At 31.4% G+C, this 15,357-nt stretch overlaps 1 protein-coding gene across 3 annotated transcripts; it reads right to left on the bottom strand.

Annotated features, from left to right (window-relative positions):
• Nucleotides 1–237: 237 nt before the first annotated feature.
• LOC122598509 (putative ubiquitin-conjugating enzyme E2 38) lies at nucleotides 238–2,419 on the bottom strand. 3 transcript variants are annotated; one of them, XR_006323638.1, is made up of 3 exons: nucleotides 2,338–2,419; nucleotides 755–1,339; nucleotides 238–645 (listed from the first exon to the last, which is right to left on the bottom strand). XR_006323638.1 is itself a non-coding variant. In XM_043771104.1 (2 exons), exons 1-2 carry the CDS (start codon nucleotides 821–823, stop codon nucleotides 406–408), a joined length of 309 nt encoding a protein of 102 aa, XP_043627039.1. In that variant the 5' UTR covers nucleotides 824–1,424; the 3' UTR covers nucleotides 238–405. The 3 variants fall into 3 exon arrangements, 1 of the variants encoding a protein (XP_043627039.1); XR_006323639.1 differs by lacking the exon at nucleotides 2,338–2,419 and adding an exon at nucleotides 1,996–2,324; XM_043771104.1 differs by lacking the exon at nucleotides 2,338–2,419 and having other exon boundaries at nucleotides 755–1,424.
• Between the last annotated feature and the right edge of the window lie 12,938 nt (nucleotides 2,420–15,357).

Raw genomic sequence — 15,357 nt, 5'->3', positions numbered from 1 at the left:
AGCAGTTATGGATGATGTAATGAAGATAAGTGCATCCGTTTTCAAGGTCTTCATCACAGACAAGGCAGCGAACAGAATGGTGTTCTGTTTCTTATGGCGCGTCTAGCAATTGAAATCGACAAAAAATAACCAGCATAACCAGTACATCTAGGATCATCCTTTTAACCTGAATGAGACTGATAACAAGCATCTTAAAACTGTCCACCAAATTACTAGACGTGTTTAAGATGTGCGCTTTTACTTGTATAAACTTCATAAGTAAATACCCGAGTAACTAATCCACATCGAGAATATTTCCAAGGAGCAAACAATTACCCAAGAAAATTTCAACATGCATATTTAATCTACTTAGATCAGAAAACAACTTGACCTAAACTGATTTATACAGGGGCAAACAATTTTTATTCAACATAGGTGAAAAAACTCATCAGCTACCTCCCCTGCTCCAATTTTATTAAAAGCGGCTGCAAGAGGTTTGAAGCATGAATTTAAATCATTCATAAAAATGATTGAGTTAGCTCCGAATTTGCAATCATCCCCACTCACATTAGACCCAACTTGCAAACCATCCTTGTATGCTTTACATGCCTTTAAGATGTCACAAGCACGCTCACGAAAATGACCAACCACCAAATCCTCAAAGTTCTGCATACATTGTTCATCAAACTCGTTATATCAGCACCAGTGTCTAAATAAGTAAAACACAAACAGAAACCGAACAATATGATGAATGAAAATAACCTTGAAATCTTACCTGGGGTGGCTTATGCATGATATAAACCATTGTTTTTAGTGATTTGACAAAGATACACTCGTTGTACATAATCGACGAAATTTCATTCTTCAGAGTGTTTGTCCAGCTGAAACTACTACCATAGTTGAAAAACGGTTTTTTCGTTCAAGAGTTTTTGTAAAAACACAAGAAGCTGGAGCATAGTCGAAGTGCCAGGCACCCACATGTCCGTGAACTCCCACTTATTATCGCCAGTTTTGTTAAATAAATCCAATCTAACAGCACCACAATCTAGCAAATTTGTATTAATTCTGAGACCACAGGAGTCATACTTTACATCCCGAAAGAAAAGGAGAACACTTGCCAAATAAGTTAACCTGTATACACATATAGTACACACATATACATGTATATATATATATATATATCTCTTTGAATGTGTGGATGTATAAAAGATCAAAGAAAAAGTTAATATACAGGCTCTCTTTTAGGATACTTCTTTGGGAAAGCCACATCAAAAAAGAAGAGACCATCATGATACGGAGTTTTCTGAGCTCCGACAATTGTAACTCTTAAAAGATCCACTTCCTCGCATCTTCTTGAATGCTGAAACATATCAGTATATGTGAATAGAAGTAATGAAAGCCAACAAAAATGTATAAGGGCTAAACAGACCATTATCTAAACACCAAGACGTCATTATTCCATCAAAATTAGACTATACTTTGGCGTTTGGAACAAAGACGGAGCCAAAAAAATTTTTGTACAATTTTAAAAGTTGTTTGTCATACTTATAAGAGTCGTATATGAGAATGTAAAAAAAAATTGGAGCCTAGCTCGAGGTTAGAAAATGGACACTCAAAATAATTCCGTTCTCCACATCAAGTGTAACGCTCAAATTCAAAAAATACTAGTTATTTTTAATAAATACACACCACATTTTTCGTACAAGAGGTCTTATTAAATGAAACTTATACAATCATAATATAGGAAACCTGAAAAATATAATTTTTTATTAGGGTAATTAGTTTGGATATATATCTTTTATACATAAATATTATGATTATTAAAGATTAAAACAGTTTTTTTATTGTTCCAATGAAAATGTTTCGATGACCAATGACTTCTAAACAATGACAATGAAGATAATATTTATATGTATTTCCCATTCAGTTTTTCTTATTTTGAGAAAAAAATTATAAATATACCATTTAAATGCTAAAAGATTATATTCTATCAAAATTGAAGTAAGAGAAGCTGACCCGCTGCCCCAGTTATAGATCCATCCTTGGTTTGGAAGGTTGATCATTATCACCTAATAGATAAATAAATCATGTTCATCGACCAATGGTTTCAATGAGACCTCGTGACGAAGTCTTCGTCATGAAGGTATGAAAGACACATTAGATCGATCTTACAAGATAAAATGACTTAATATTTCCTATGAAACAAGAGAACCATTTTTGACAAAAAGAATGATATGATTCTCTCATTCCTTTATATTTTCCATCTACCTTATATGGCTTTCTGATCTTCCAAAAGAATTCACAAACATACCTTATCTATTTATGCCACAACAATATATAGTGCTAGCAGCTTGTTACCTTAGTGAAGACCAAATTTTCTTTCTAGTAAGTTTTGTAATCTAATCTGGGTCACCCGCCCGGCCCCTTCTAAAGCAATGAAAGAGGAAGCAATGGAGACACTTAAGCCAACATAAAAAAGGATCTAGGTACGTGGGTCATATTTAGTATAAATGTAAAAACATTAAACGTGTTGGTTAGTGCTGACCTGGATGATGATGATGACATGACTACAAGACCGAGTTTAGTGGCAGAAGAAGATGTTGACTGACAGAGTCAAACTAACTTAAACACATATGGACATTTATATTGAGGCTTGAGGAAAACTAGGAATTTTTTAGTTACTCGATCTCTTTGCAATTTAATTAAAAGTTCTTGTTTATTTTAAAAATGCAATTTCCTTTTGTAATCAGTCACTATTGAAGCCTTTGGCTATCTTCCTAAATAAGATTGATTCAAGCATATATTAGACTGTTAATTACCTTTCGTTCGATTAATTGATACACGCAGTTTTGTTACCAAAGTGTCTAACAGTATCAAGTTAACCAGCAGTTTCGAAATTTCTCTGCCTCAACTTTTGCCCATCCCAAATATGATCATAGTTGATGCTTAGATATGTCCAAACACTATTTGTCAATTATTGACCCAATAATATTCCTTACATAACTTTTCTATTTTTTACTTAATCATGGAAATTAAAAAACGAGTAAATTACAAAAATGGTACATGTGGTTTGGTCGAAATTACTAGTTTCATGCCGGTTAGATTTAAATTACGTCTATCATACCCATGTTTTACAATTTCACACTCAGAAGATACCTCACGTTAACGGTCGTTAGTTGTATCGTTAAGTAATCAACGTGTTTTGTACTTGAGGTATGAAACATGTAATATTATATAAATTATAGGTACCATCTGTGTAATTTACAGTTATTATTAAAAAAAATATTTTAAAATAAATTTATTAGTATTTTAAATTTACAAAATATATCTTATTTATATTGTATAAAAACATAATTAATATGTTACATTATTAGCTACAATTGATAGTCTATATCATTTTATCTTTATTACAATTGCATTGAATGTTTAAGAATGACAAAAAAGATATTTCATAGACGAGTATTTTAATATAATATTATAAAAAAATAACTCAAATTAAAATGATTTTTATTAAAAAATCAATTCAAATATTATAAATATTTTTTGCATAATAATAATAATTAATGTTTTGGCTATTAATTAAATGTATGAAGTGAAACTCGAACCTTAGTGAATAACACAAGACAAAAGAAAGACTAACAAGAAATTTTATGTTTTACTCATTGTTATCAAGATAAATTAATTAAGAGATTAAAAAGAGTTTTACCATTTGAATGGTGTATAAACCCGTGTTTATAAAAGATTAAATTATACACAAAGGTAGTTATGAAACGAACTAAAATATATAGTACTCGTAATATATAAAAATTTCACTATTTACTGGTGTATATAAGAAAATATTGTGTGATACATTACATACAAAAAGGTGGTGTAATCTCTTTATATAAAAGTTACAATTATGACAAACATAATTAGTACAGAGACCATGTTCATTAGTTAAAACCTTTAAATAAAGTTAATATCATCGCATTAGACATGTTTTGTAATTTTCTTTTGATGTCTAAATTTGTAAACTCATATATGTCTAATTTTATCTTTATATTCTAGTTCACATTTATATTCTAGTTCATAGTTCACATAGCTAGGACAACTTAGACTAAGCGGAGTAGCCTCTCCTGGGAATGCCATCTGCCCAATACCAGCTTGCCACGTGTCCTCCAATCATTAGGAGGGGCATTCCCATTCCCTCGGGGTGGAGTAATGCCTCTTTGGGCATTCCTTTTATTACTTATATATATAGTTGGGTTAAAAAAAACTTAAAAGTTTGCTTTATCCTTTTAAGAGGCAATATTCCCAACAAAAGTCCAACCTATAGACCATGCGCAGGTAAAAAAACAAAAACCAAACGCCCGTTCGAAATGCGAAGCCTTCACTTTTGTAACATGTGGAACGCCCCCCGGGACCGAGATAGGCGTTCCGGGGGCGTTCCCGGGGCATTCCGGTGGTAATTTCGAGAAGAAACGGGCTTCCTCTTAGTCTTATTTGATTAACGCCCCGTTTTCGTACACGGGATTTTTGTGTAGTACGGAGCAGTATTTTAGATAAGCTTGACAAGTTGCTAGAGAATAAGTTAAAATGCTGAAGGTAAGCTTGACAAGTTGCCAGAGAATAAGTTAAAATGCTGAAACTATGAAAGGACAGACAAGATACAGGCTGCAACCACAGGACCCTCAACATTAGGCTGAAACTCTGAAAGGACAGACAAAATACATGTTATTAAGAAGTACTAAAAAACCAACATGACAAACTATATTTTTTTTATCAAGTGTAACATATTTGCACACCTTTTGGTTTAAAGATTGTATATTCATAACTATATTTCTTTTATCAAGATTATAACTAAGTTATACATTTCATCTTTCTAATAAAAATTTGAGTTTGAAGAAGTACTACTATAAAAGTAAAAAACCAACATGACAGACATGCAAGAAGTTCAGTAGTATACGAAGATCAAACATGCAAATAAAAAAAATAAAGCGTCCCAGTCGTGGTACTCAGCTTGCAAGTTTCATCCCTAACTTTCAAAAATTACAGTTTTAGTCCAAAAAACTTTACTCCGTCAACAGTTTTAGTCCTGGTCATAAACGTCCGTTTAAAATCAAGTCACGTGATTTGCATGTGATGGGTAATCTGGTAAATTGGCTTAATATTACCCAGAGTTAATTACAGAAATTGTCCCTGTTGTGGGCGGTCACCGGCAACTTTCATCCCTAACTTTCAAAAAAGTACAATTTTTTGTCCAAAATTCAAAATAAAATTAAAAGCAAAATCATTTGGATTTCTAATGCATAACATATATCACAGATACAATCCCAGATCCAAAATCAAACATGAATTTAATCCAACATTTAATGAAACTCCAAATCTTATTACTTTCATCTCATTACTTTCATATCATTACATGATTTGTATACAAACATAATATATAATTATATATATACATATATATTAGATCTATTCTTTATATACAATTAATACACAAAAAAAAAAATCTTAGAAAAATCTCACCATCTATATTATTCTTAGCTCTTCCTCTGTTTTTATAAATTCTCAAAACAAAAATAAAACTAAGTAAAAAAAATAAATCAATTATCTAAACCCCATAAACACTTAAATCCAACAGAGTCTGAATCTCTAGTTTTCAAAAAGAGAGTAGGATGTGAGTTAAGATTGTTTGTGAATTTATATCTGATAGAAATAGAAGAAGTTGGATAATTAGGATTTTTTTTTTTGTGTGTAAATGTTTCTTTTCATATAGATTGAGGATAAAAATTTTGGACCATAACTCTAATTTTTTGAAAGTTAGGGATGAAAGTTGCAAGTGACCGTCTACAACAGGGACGATTTCTGTAATTAACTCTGGGTATTATTAAGCCAATTTACGAGATTACTCATCACGTGTGAATCACGTGACTTGGTTTTAAACGGACGTTTATGGTCAGGATCAAAACAGTTGACGGAGCAAAGTTTTTTGGATTAAAACTGTAATTTTTGAAAGTTAGGAATAAAACCTGCAAGCTGAGTACCACAATAGGGACAATTACCGTAATTAACTCAAAAATAAAAACCATTAATGATGTGATAAAATAACACAACACATATCATCAAATGACAACCAACACCACATGCATTAAACATACAAATATAAATAAAGTTTAGCACACGCACATCCATTGCGACAAACACAAATTCAAACACGAAATACAAAACAACATGACAATAAGTTCGGTGTTATTACTATAACTTTATACAATTGAAAGGAGTATATACAACTAACAGACAAAGTTACTATAATATTTAAAGCTATTAGTATTAATTTTTTTGTTATTCCTATTATTTTATAGTGAAAGGATAAGGAAAGTAATATTTTAAAACTAGGTGAGTTTTTGCGCTCGTTGAGCGGCGTTAGTTACTGTGATATTTTGTGCAGTAATGCGTGTTATTTTGCAATTCCTTGCTGGTGCTTCTAAATTTCTGAGTTTCAGACCTGTTTAAAGATACTATATGATTAGTAAAAATAAAAAGACATGAGTAATAGACACATGCTTATCTTGTAGATGCATCCTCAACATTTCAATAAAGGAGTACTGATACTAATAATTTAGGTGGATTGATGCACTGATACCAAAATCTAAACAAACCTTTATATAAAGTAATAAAATACATGCAAAACATGTAGGAATCCTTAGCCAAATCAAAGATATAGGAGCAAGCCATCAAATAGGTCAAAACATCTTTAAAGCTAAAAGCATTTAATTTAAAGCATCAGATTATCTCTCGGAGTCTTTCACAATTGGGAGGGTATTTGTGTATCTACTTAATGGTTTTAGTTTTATTTAAAAGGTATGACGTGAACTTGTTAACCTGCATCCATTCTAGTTTTAATCCTACTATGTACTTAATGAGATGCCAATGCTTAACACATTTCATTTGATCTTATTGTGAATAACATTCTTAGTGAACTTTTTGCTAGAAAGTGATAGAAAAATGTGACCAGAAAAGGTTTTTTTCTCCATGAGCAATGTAAACATATATTATAAATAAAATTTACTACATCATTTGCTAAAAAGGATCCTTTTTTAGGTTGAATCATTATCCTTCTTTTGAAAAATCTATTCAATCACATATAACACTTACACTAAAATATGATTGCATATCACACACCTAAAACTGGGATGTACATTGTTTTTTTCCTTACGACTCCTTTTCTATAAGTACAAACTTAGCTAAAACTATATATATACACACACACACACACATTTACTGCCCAAGAAGCAACAAATAAGTAATTAGAGAATAATATGTTTCAACAGAAACATTAGAGAATAATATGTTTCAACGGAAACATTACAGTAGTAGGCAAGAAAAATAAGGAAACCCATCAGGAACAAATAGATCATTTATAAACCTATAAAAACAACTTTGAGAGTGTTGTCTTTAAAAATAGATCAACATGAATCTCTACTCTATCTTGACAAAATGTATGTGAGTGATACAATTCTAAGCAACGGAGTAAAAGAAAATCTTTTGTATAGTCTTTATAGCTTAATTCTAGTAAGGTCATGGACAAAATGTCTAAATTATATAGTTGTTCTATTGGTTGACATAAATTAATTAAGGTAAAGAAGATTTGCAGGGTAATGCAACAAAACATATAATTTTATAAACTACATTACCTTATTGTATCAAATCTCAACAGCAAATGGAGCACAGATTGATGGACACCCGAAAGAAACAAACCAGAGCAAACACAAAACAGCAACGAACAACTCGTAACCTGAAAAATTACAAATCCACAACAACCGTCATCCGATATGCGTAACCCAACAGAAACACCCAACCGCAAACCTCAAAAATATAATTACAACCCCGACAATATACGTATTCTCATATGAATCACTGAATAGTAACAACTAAATGAGAACCTCAAAAACTATAACCCCATGATTGGAACGACCACACTTACATGGGTATTTTGTAGCCGACTTTGAACTATAACTAATAGTTTTGGAACACTTGAGTTAAAGTTATACGAAATCTGTTTTTCCCTCTTTTAGTTACTGAACCAAACAATGTGAAATCATGAAAAAGATGTAAAGTAGGAAAGTGATTACCTCTGTATTGAGGAATTACATGAGAGAAAAACACTAACTTCAATCATTGGTCTGATTATTGACCTTGCATATAATCGGTTGATAATCCTAAAACACAATCAATTAGTATAAGAGTATTCTAAAAACAACAACAAATCAATAAATAACTTCATATTATTTTCCCATTCATTAATTACAAATATATTCAATAAAACCCATAAACAATACCAATAAACAATGTCAATAAACAAAAAACCTCAACAAACAAAAGACTATATTATATATATATAGAAAAAGGAATTAACCTTGGCAGCAAGCTTGAAAGGATGAACTTTGGGGACAACATATTGGGTTTCTCTTTAACTATCTTTTAATTATTTTCAGTAGTTTCATTTCAATTGTAGCGGTGACCTTGTTAAGGATCAAAATCAGTTTGAAAAAGAAATTAATAAAGTTGAGAATTAAAATTTCTATGCAATTTGTAATTTTGAAAAATGATTTGATTGAATTAGTTTGTGATTAGGGTTTGTTTGTTATTTGGAGCCGGCCTCAAAAAAAATCCCATTTATGGGACTTGAACCCGTGACCAAAAACATATAAAACAAGAAAACCACCATCTCTATCAAAGACTACTTTGTTTCTTATTTTGCTATACGTAATATATATAGTAACTCATATGTTTTTACTTTTTACTGTTCTTTGAATTAGTTTGTGATTAGGGTTTGTTTGTTATTTGGAGCGGGCCTAAAAAAAAATCCCATTTATGGGACTTGAACCCGTGACCAAAAACATATAAAGCAAGAAAACCACCATCTTTACCAAAGACTACTTTGTTTCTTATTTTGCTATACGTAATATATATAGTAACTCATATGTTTTTACTTTTTACTGTTCACATCCTATTTTGATATTAAAGAAGGTAATGTATGCATTAAAACTTTGATTGCAAGTGAGTCAAGACGTGACATTTTCTCTTCTACAATCCAATGAACTCTCTTTCTTCCGGTCTCATGTCTCTCTCTTCTATAGATTCTGACCGACCTTAATTTGAACAATACGGAAGATGACCCGCCATGCTTTTATCTTTGAGTTTTGATTAGGAGACCTAATAAATAAGCCTACTAATTAGCCTAACCAATAAAATATTAGCATGTGGACATATCATTATTACTTTAAAATTTAAATAAATATCTTCCCACTATACCCCTCATACTAATTACGGAGTAACATGTTTTTATTGATTTTTAATTCAAAAGATTGACCCGTAGCATAAATATAAATTTGTTCTGGATGCATAAATACACACATACACTGATACACCATACTGTCACTTTTTTTTTATTTACAAAATACATATACACAATAATATAATAATAATATTAACATAGTATCTTTAACGTTGACCATGCATAACATTATGTAGAACACAACACCACATTATTAATCATATATATAGTTAATTTGATATTACGCAAATAATAATAATATAATAATAATAATTAATAAAACAAGCTCATTATAGTTATTATCTCTACTACATTGTAAAGCATTTCTTCCTTCCAAAATTTCAACTTTCAACAAGTAAAAACCCTAAAATACCCCTATCATTTATTCACCCTCAAAATAAATCTCAACCACTAATTTTGGTCTCTCTAATCAAATCTCAACCATTCATTTTTCTCTCTCCTCCATAAATTTATCTAATTCATTCAAAAAGTTTTATTTCAAAAACCGTAAATCGATAAATTATAAAAATTATATTGATATTCTTAAAATTCCATGCTCTTTCATTAGAGATGTCATTCGATATACTTTCGACGAACTTTTAAATCCGAGGGTGGAGCCCGTACGGTTAAGGCATTTGACTATCACACTCTATGACATATCACAACCTATGACCTGTCACTCTACCATCTTACCGCCGCAAAGCGCGGGTAGTTACTCTTGTACATTATAATTGGCCTAGAAGCGTAGCAAAATCAACAAAAATTGAATTGGTTTAGAATTTATTAAATGACACTAAGTACTACAATTATTCTGAAAAAAATTATTATTCGTCTCCATAATGTTCTCGAAATAATTATTTTAGCCATAGAACCTCACCTTTATGTATAACATCAAAAAAACAAAAGATTAATAATATACACAAAATGCAATAGATTACGAAAAACAATACCAAATCCTATAACAACTGAAATTTAATTTAGGGTAAAAAAAAATCAGGCAGAAAGAGACTTACATGATAGATCACCAGCTTTAATATAATCGTTTGAAATAAATTAAGGTTAAAAAAAACTTATATGAATAATAATCTAAATACGTAGAAGGGCTTTTAATATAGTGGCAAATTATGTGTTTGGCATTCAAGAATAAAGATTGAGGGTATGATAGTCATAAAACAACGTAATTCCATAAATAAAGATATAGGTTGGTGTTTGAGCATGAGAATGAAAAGCTCAATTATAAGGAGGGTTTAACCACGAAAATCATCAAGATCTCCTCAAATAAGAGTGCAAATCTAATAAATTCTTGACGAATCTAAGGTGTAAGATGACTTTCCCATAGAGATGTATCGATCTATGGAGGATATGGATGTAATATGATTTTGATATAATGATTGATTGATGATGAATGTTGATGAATATGAATGTACTGCTGCTACTATATATATTCTCTGTGATTGCAGATAATGTTATAAATGTGTGTGTGAACGAGAGAATGTGTATGAAATTGAATCTGACAACCAATGATGAGGGTATTTATACTGTCAGATTGGGTTTTCTCGTACATGGGCCGTATTGGGCTGCTGGCCCAAATCCCAAGGTACGAGGTATAGAATATTCCGGGTTAGTTAGCCACGTGTAAGAATAAGGTTCTCCATGTTCTGTGTTCATAGATATAAACACTATAGTATTAAGTACATAAAGGTTAAACTCATTAGGATTTAATCGGGGATCCAGGCTCCCATTTCTTTCTCTAGGCTATTAACCTCCAGGAGGTTCTTTCCTGTCTATTAGCCTGTGTTCTCGAGTTTATATGTAAAGGAAGGGAAAAGAAGAGAAGAGATGAATGGAAGAGAATGAGTGCATTTTCCTTCCTTCCAAATCATCCCAAAAGTGAGAAGAAAATATCTTATACAAATTCTATAGAATTCCCCTTCCAAATCCTTTCCCTTCTTTTCTCTTCTTCTCTTAAATAAAACTCAAGAACCCAAATTTTTTAAAAATCTTTCACAATCTTTTCTTTTCCAGTCGGGTCCTACCTTGAGGAATCTCCTTGGCCTAACTTCCAAAATATATATACATATGTATTGGATCCGACTAAAGTAAATCTTTGAAGATCCACTCTTTAGTCTAGCTTTGCAAGTTCCGATCTACATGTATATATATATATATATGTTAATATTGATTAAATCCCAACCTTTAGGTCTCGACTCCTCACATCCTAAAAACAAGCTTAGGATCCGATCCCCTAATCTCTTCTTAGTTCCGTTTCATATTTCTTTTGAGGAGGATCGGACTCACACACACACACACACACATATATATATATATATAAATATATAATGTTTAATAGTATGATTTAAAATCCTTTACAATCTTTTTAAAATCCTTTACAATCTTTTCCTTTCCTTTTAAAACAAAACTCAATAACATATAAGAATCTGATTAATGCTAAGCCTCATCTTCCGATCTTTAGAATCCGATGGACTAATCCGATCTTATAGGATCCGATCTTATAGGATACAGTGTTATGGGATCTTTAGAGTCACATATTCATCCAGTAAAGGTAAAAAAATAGATACTATTGTTTTGTCAGAAATTAGGGATTTTTCCATGAACAACATGAAGTTGTTAAGAAACGAAATTAAAAGGTCAAGTTTCTTCATCCCTTAAATGTCTCTCTTTTTCTCTTGCTCTTCTTTTTTCCTGTATTTCCATCAGGACAAGTGCATATATGTTTCTTGGTTTAATCACATCTCTTTGTATGATTATTACCTGTTACCTATATGCTACATTAGAAATACTAATTTACCCTGGAAATTTATTTCACAGAATAGGGGTACTATTGGATGGAACTGGATCAAGAGTGTTAGTGTAAAGACCTAAGATCAAAACTTAAGTTTTATTCCTCTTTGTCTTGGAGGATGGATACATGCTCTTTTCGGGCTAACCCGAGTTATCTGAGGGAAAATGTGGCTCTTCACAAGCTTGTTTTTCTACTCAACTATGTCAAATATAATTTATAAAAAGTATATTTATAGGTGGTCGTTTACAAGCTATGTTCTTAATAGCATGTAACTAAAGAAGTGTTGGTTTGGGCATGTTCTTATATGAAGGCTACTAATGATTGATGACATGGTTTTTTCCCGTTAATGTGGCATAAAAAAGTTCTGTCTGGTGTCCATATTGCCAAGAGGTAGTGGCTTGGGTCACCGGGCGCTCTTTGTCTAAATGAAAATAGTCGAACATGGAAGTTAGATGGTCATGTATAAGATGTGAAAGGGTTGGCAAGAGTAAGATTACTACCCTGCTGAACTGAAGTATTTTCTCATATATATAATATGCCTCATTTTCGAAATAGGTAGTAACTTCATGTGTACACCTGAAGCATTCGGATTTCATTGCAGTTACCAGGTAAGTTTCGTTTTATGTTATTTGATCATAGGCTTTCTTCTAAAGCTTATTAAAGTTTCTTCAAAGATGATACAATAACAGTACTTTCACGAGGTATCAAAGTTAACTAATAAACTGTAATTATCCATCTCCTCCTTTATCAGTTTTCTTTATTCATTTTTCTTATGTTATTTATCTAACAATATATTTTGTTGAAATTGAGGCACAAACTCCTTCTAACCGATCTCATCACATAATAACAATGTTAAAAATTAGGGGGTCAATTTAGTAAGGGTATTATAGATGACAAATTCTAGAATTTGAGGTTCATATTTATACGTAACTTCAAAAGATGCATGATTCTTTTGTTCAGAGGTAAACATATAAATTTCATAAGGATTAGTCGTCTATTCTCTTAACTTCATTAACTTTGTGTTATATTAATGTGGTTTTTTTGTATTATGATTTACATACATATGCTAATTATTTTTTAACTCACAAAAAGCACAATGTGCAACATAAGCACGGTGACACTTGAGGGATTCTAAGATTACAAGAACTAATCCAAATTTTTCTTTCTTTTAAAAACATGTCTTCATGCCTTCGCTTTTTGGACTTAAATTTATATTCACTTTGCCTGTTTACTTGCAAGCTAAAATAAAAATGGTTTCTGCATATCCCTTGTGCAAGGCAAAAGATGGAGGATGTTGTATCTTATGATGATCAGAAAGAATTTAGTATACTCTCAAACAATTCCCAACAGTCATGTTGCATGGAGCCATGGATGTATCACACATCAGATGATGATAAACCTTTCTCCTTATTACATTTAACTACTGATAAATATTGATCCATGCATTACTGAATTTGGCTGATTTTTGTGTTTTGTAGCCACCACTAGGACCAGTAGTGTCTTGAGCCTCAGGAACTTTTAATAAGATGTTATAGTTGTGATCTCAGTTGTGTCATCCTATTGCTTTGATTCATCAATGGGTTTTATAATTAAAGCATGTTATAATGATGAACATGAAGATATAACGATTGAGTATAGTGAATCATCGTTTGTATGGTATAATTTTTCTATCGCCCATGTTTTCACACAAGTCTAAAATTCAAGTAAACCACTTTAATTTATGTTTAAAGTTGTAAACTATGTTTTCATGATGTCTCGATTTTAATTTGATTGAACTTTTAAGTGTTGATTGTGTTTATCAAGATTAAATAGACCATCCGAATGAATGATTTGTGAAGGGATTAAGGCAAATATTAACCCAATTCATGACGTTGTGATTCAATTAAGTGGAAGGTTGGGGTAAATGAATTTTTCTTTTATAATTTATAACTCTTTAAATGTACCTTGTAAACAAAGTAAATTTAAATTACTTAATAAAACTAACAAGTATAAATGATAACTTAAGCCCACTTTTTAAAAATAGATTTATATAATTTAACAAAAATTGCAATGGTATATATTTAAGTTATGTATACTCCTTTATAAACATTATTGAATATCTTAAAATTCAACACTTTTTTTTCTTCCTAAATATCCTTACTTAAACATAAAAACCTTGTATACCCTCCTCTCTCCATTATATATAATCATTACACACTCTCACCGCCTCCCTTTTATATTTTCATCACCTTCTAGCCGCTGTAACGCGCGCGGTTGGTATTTACCAATATTATAATTATAATGAGCTAAATTATCCCGATAAATAACTTGTGAAGCTGAGTTATTATCCATGACCTTTTCTTTATGTACTTAAATAAAATAAAATAATTAAAGAACATCAAAAAAATACTTAATTTATAAAATATCTATCAGTAATCCGTGTGAGAAAATACTTAATTTATAAAATATCTATCGGTAATCAGTGTTTTCACACGGTTCTACATCTATTTTTGTCATTATTTTATAATTTAGAACTTTTAAATTGTCTTAATCAATATTGACTAAATGCTAAAACATTTTAAAAATATATTTTCCATAAAAAATGATGAATATAACTAATTAAATTTATTTTCAACATTTAGCAATTGACCCACACGGGTCTATATATATATATGAAAAGTAGCACATCCTACCATATATATAAAAAAGGGCTCGGCAGCCGGAGGAGGGAAAGAAAGAACTCCCCAGCGGAGGAGGGAAAGAAAGAGAGAGGCCGACCCTAATAGGGTCCGACCCGGTGTCTCACCCGGCTTCTAACCCGGTTTAGTAAGTATACCTTGATCATCTCTGTATTCTTTTCCTTTCGGTTGTGGATCCCGACCCGGAGTCTTTGTATTCAATCTCGCCGACCCGGTCTCCGACCCGGCATTTGATCTCGCCCGACCCGGGCATCCATTCCTACTAGGATTTACTTAGTTTATTGGACTTTTGCATATTTCTTTTAACCCAGATATCTATACGGCATCAATAATCTTATAGGATCCGACTTATACATATAAGTATATATATATATTTTAGGTTCTGATTCTCTATATATATCTATCCAACCTAAACTCGTAGATCTCTTGCAGGCCGATTTACATATATATAAATTAGGGTGAGATTTCACCATAATCATAGCATTAGGCAAAATTTTAGGCCTTTTAATTAGGTCTCTAAATAAAATGGAATCTCGATCAAACATGCATGCTTCAACATACATAGCTGAACCGGCCCA

The sequence above is a fragment of the Erigeron canadensis genome, chromosome 4 (genome assembly GCF_010389155.1).
Source record: "Erigeron canadensis isolate Cc75 chromosome 4, C_canadensis_v1, whole genome shotgun sequence".
Lineage (NCBI taxonomy): Eukaryota > Viridiplantae > Streptophyta > Magnoliopsida > Asterales > Asteraceae > Erigeron > Erigeron canadensis.
The sequence above is the reverse complement of the archived record's forward strand: the minus strand, read 5'-3'. Positions and strand labels throughout refer to the sequence as shown.

Coding starts and splice junctions, on each gene's coding strand:
- LOC122598509 (XM_043771104.1), bottom strand. CDS start 823: ATGTACAACGAGTGTATCTTTGTCAAATCACTAAAAACAATGGTTTAT. Junction 646..754: donor TCATGCATAAGCCACCCCAG/GTAAGATTTCAA, acceptor CAATGTATGCAG/AACTTTGAGGATTTGGTGGT.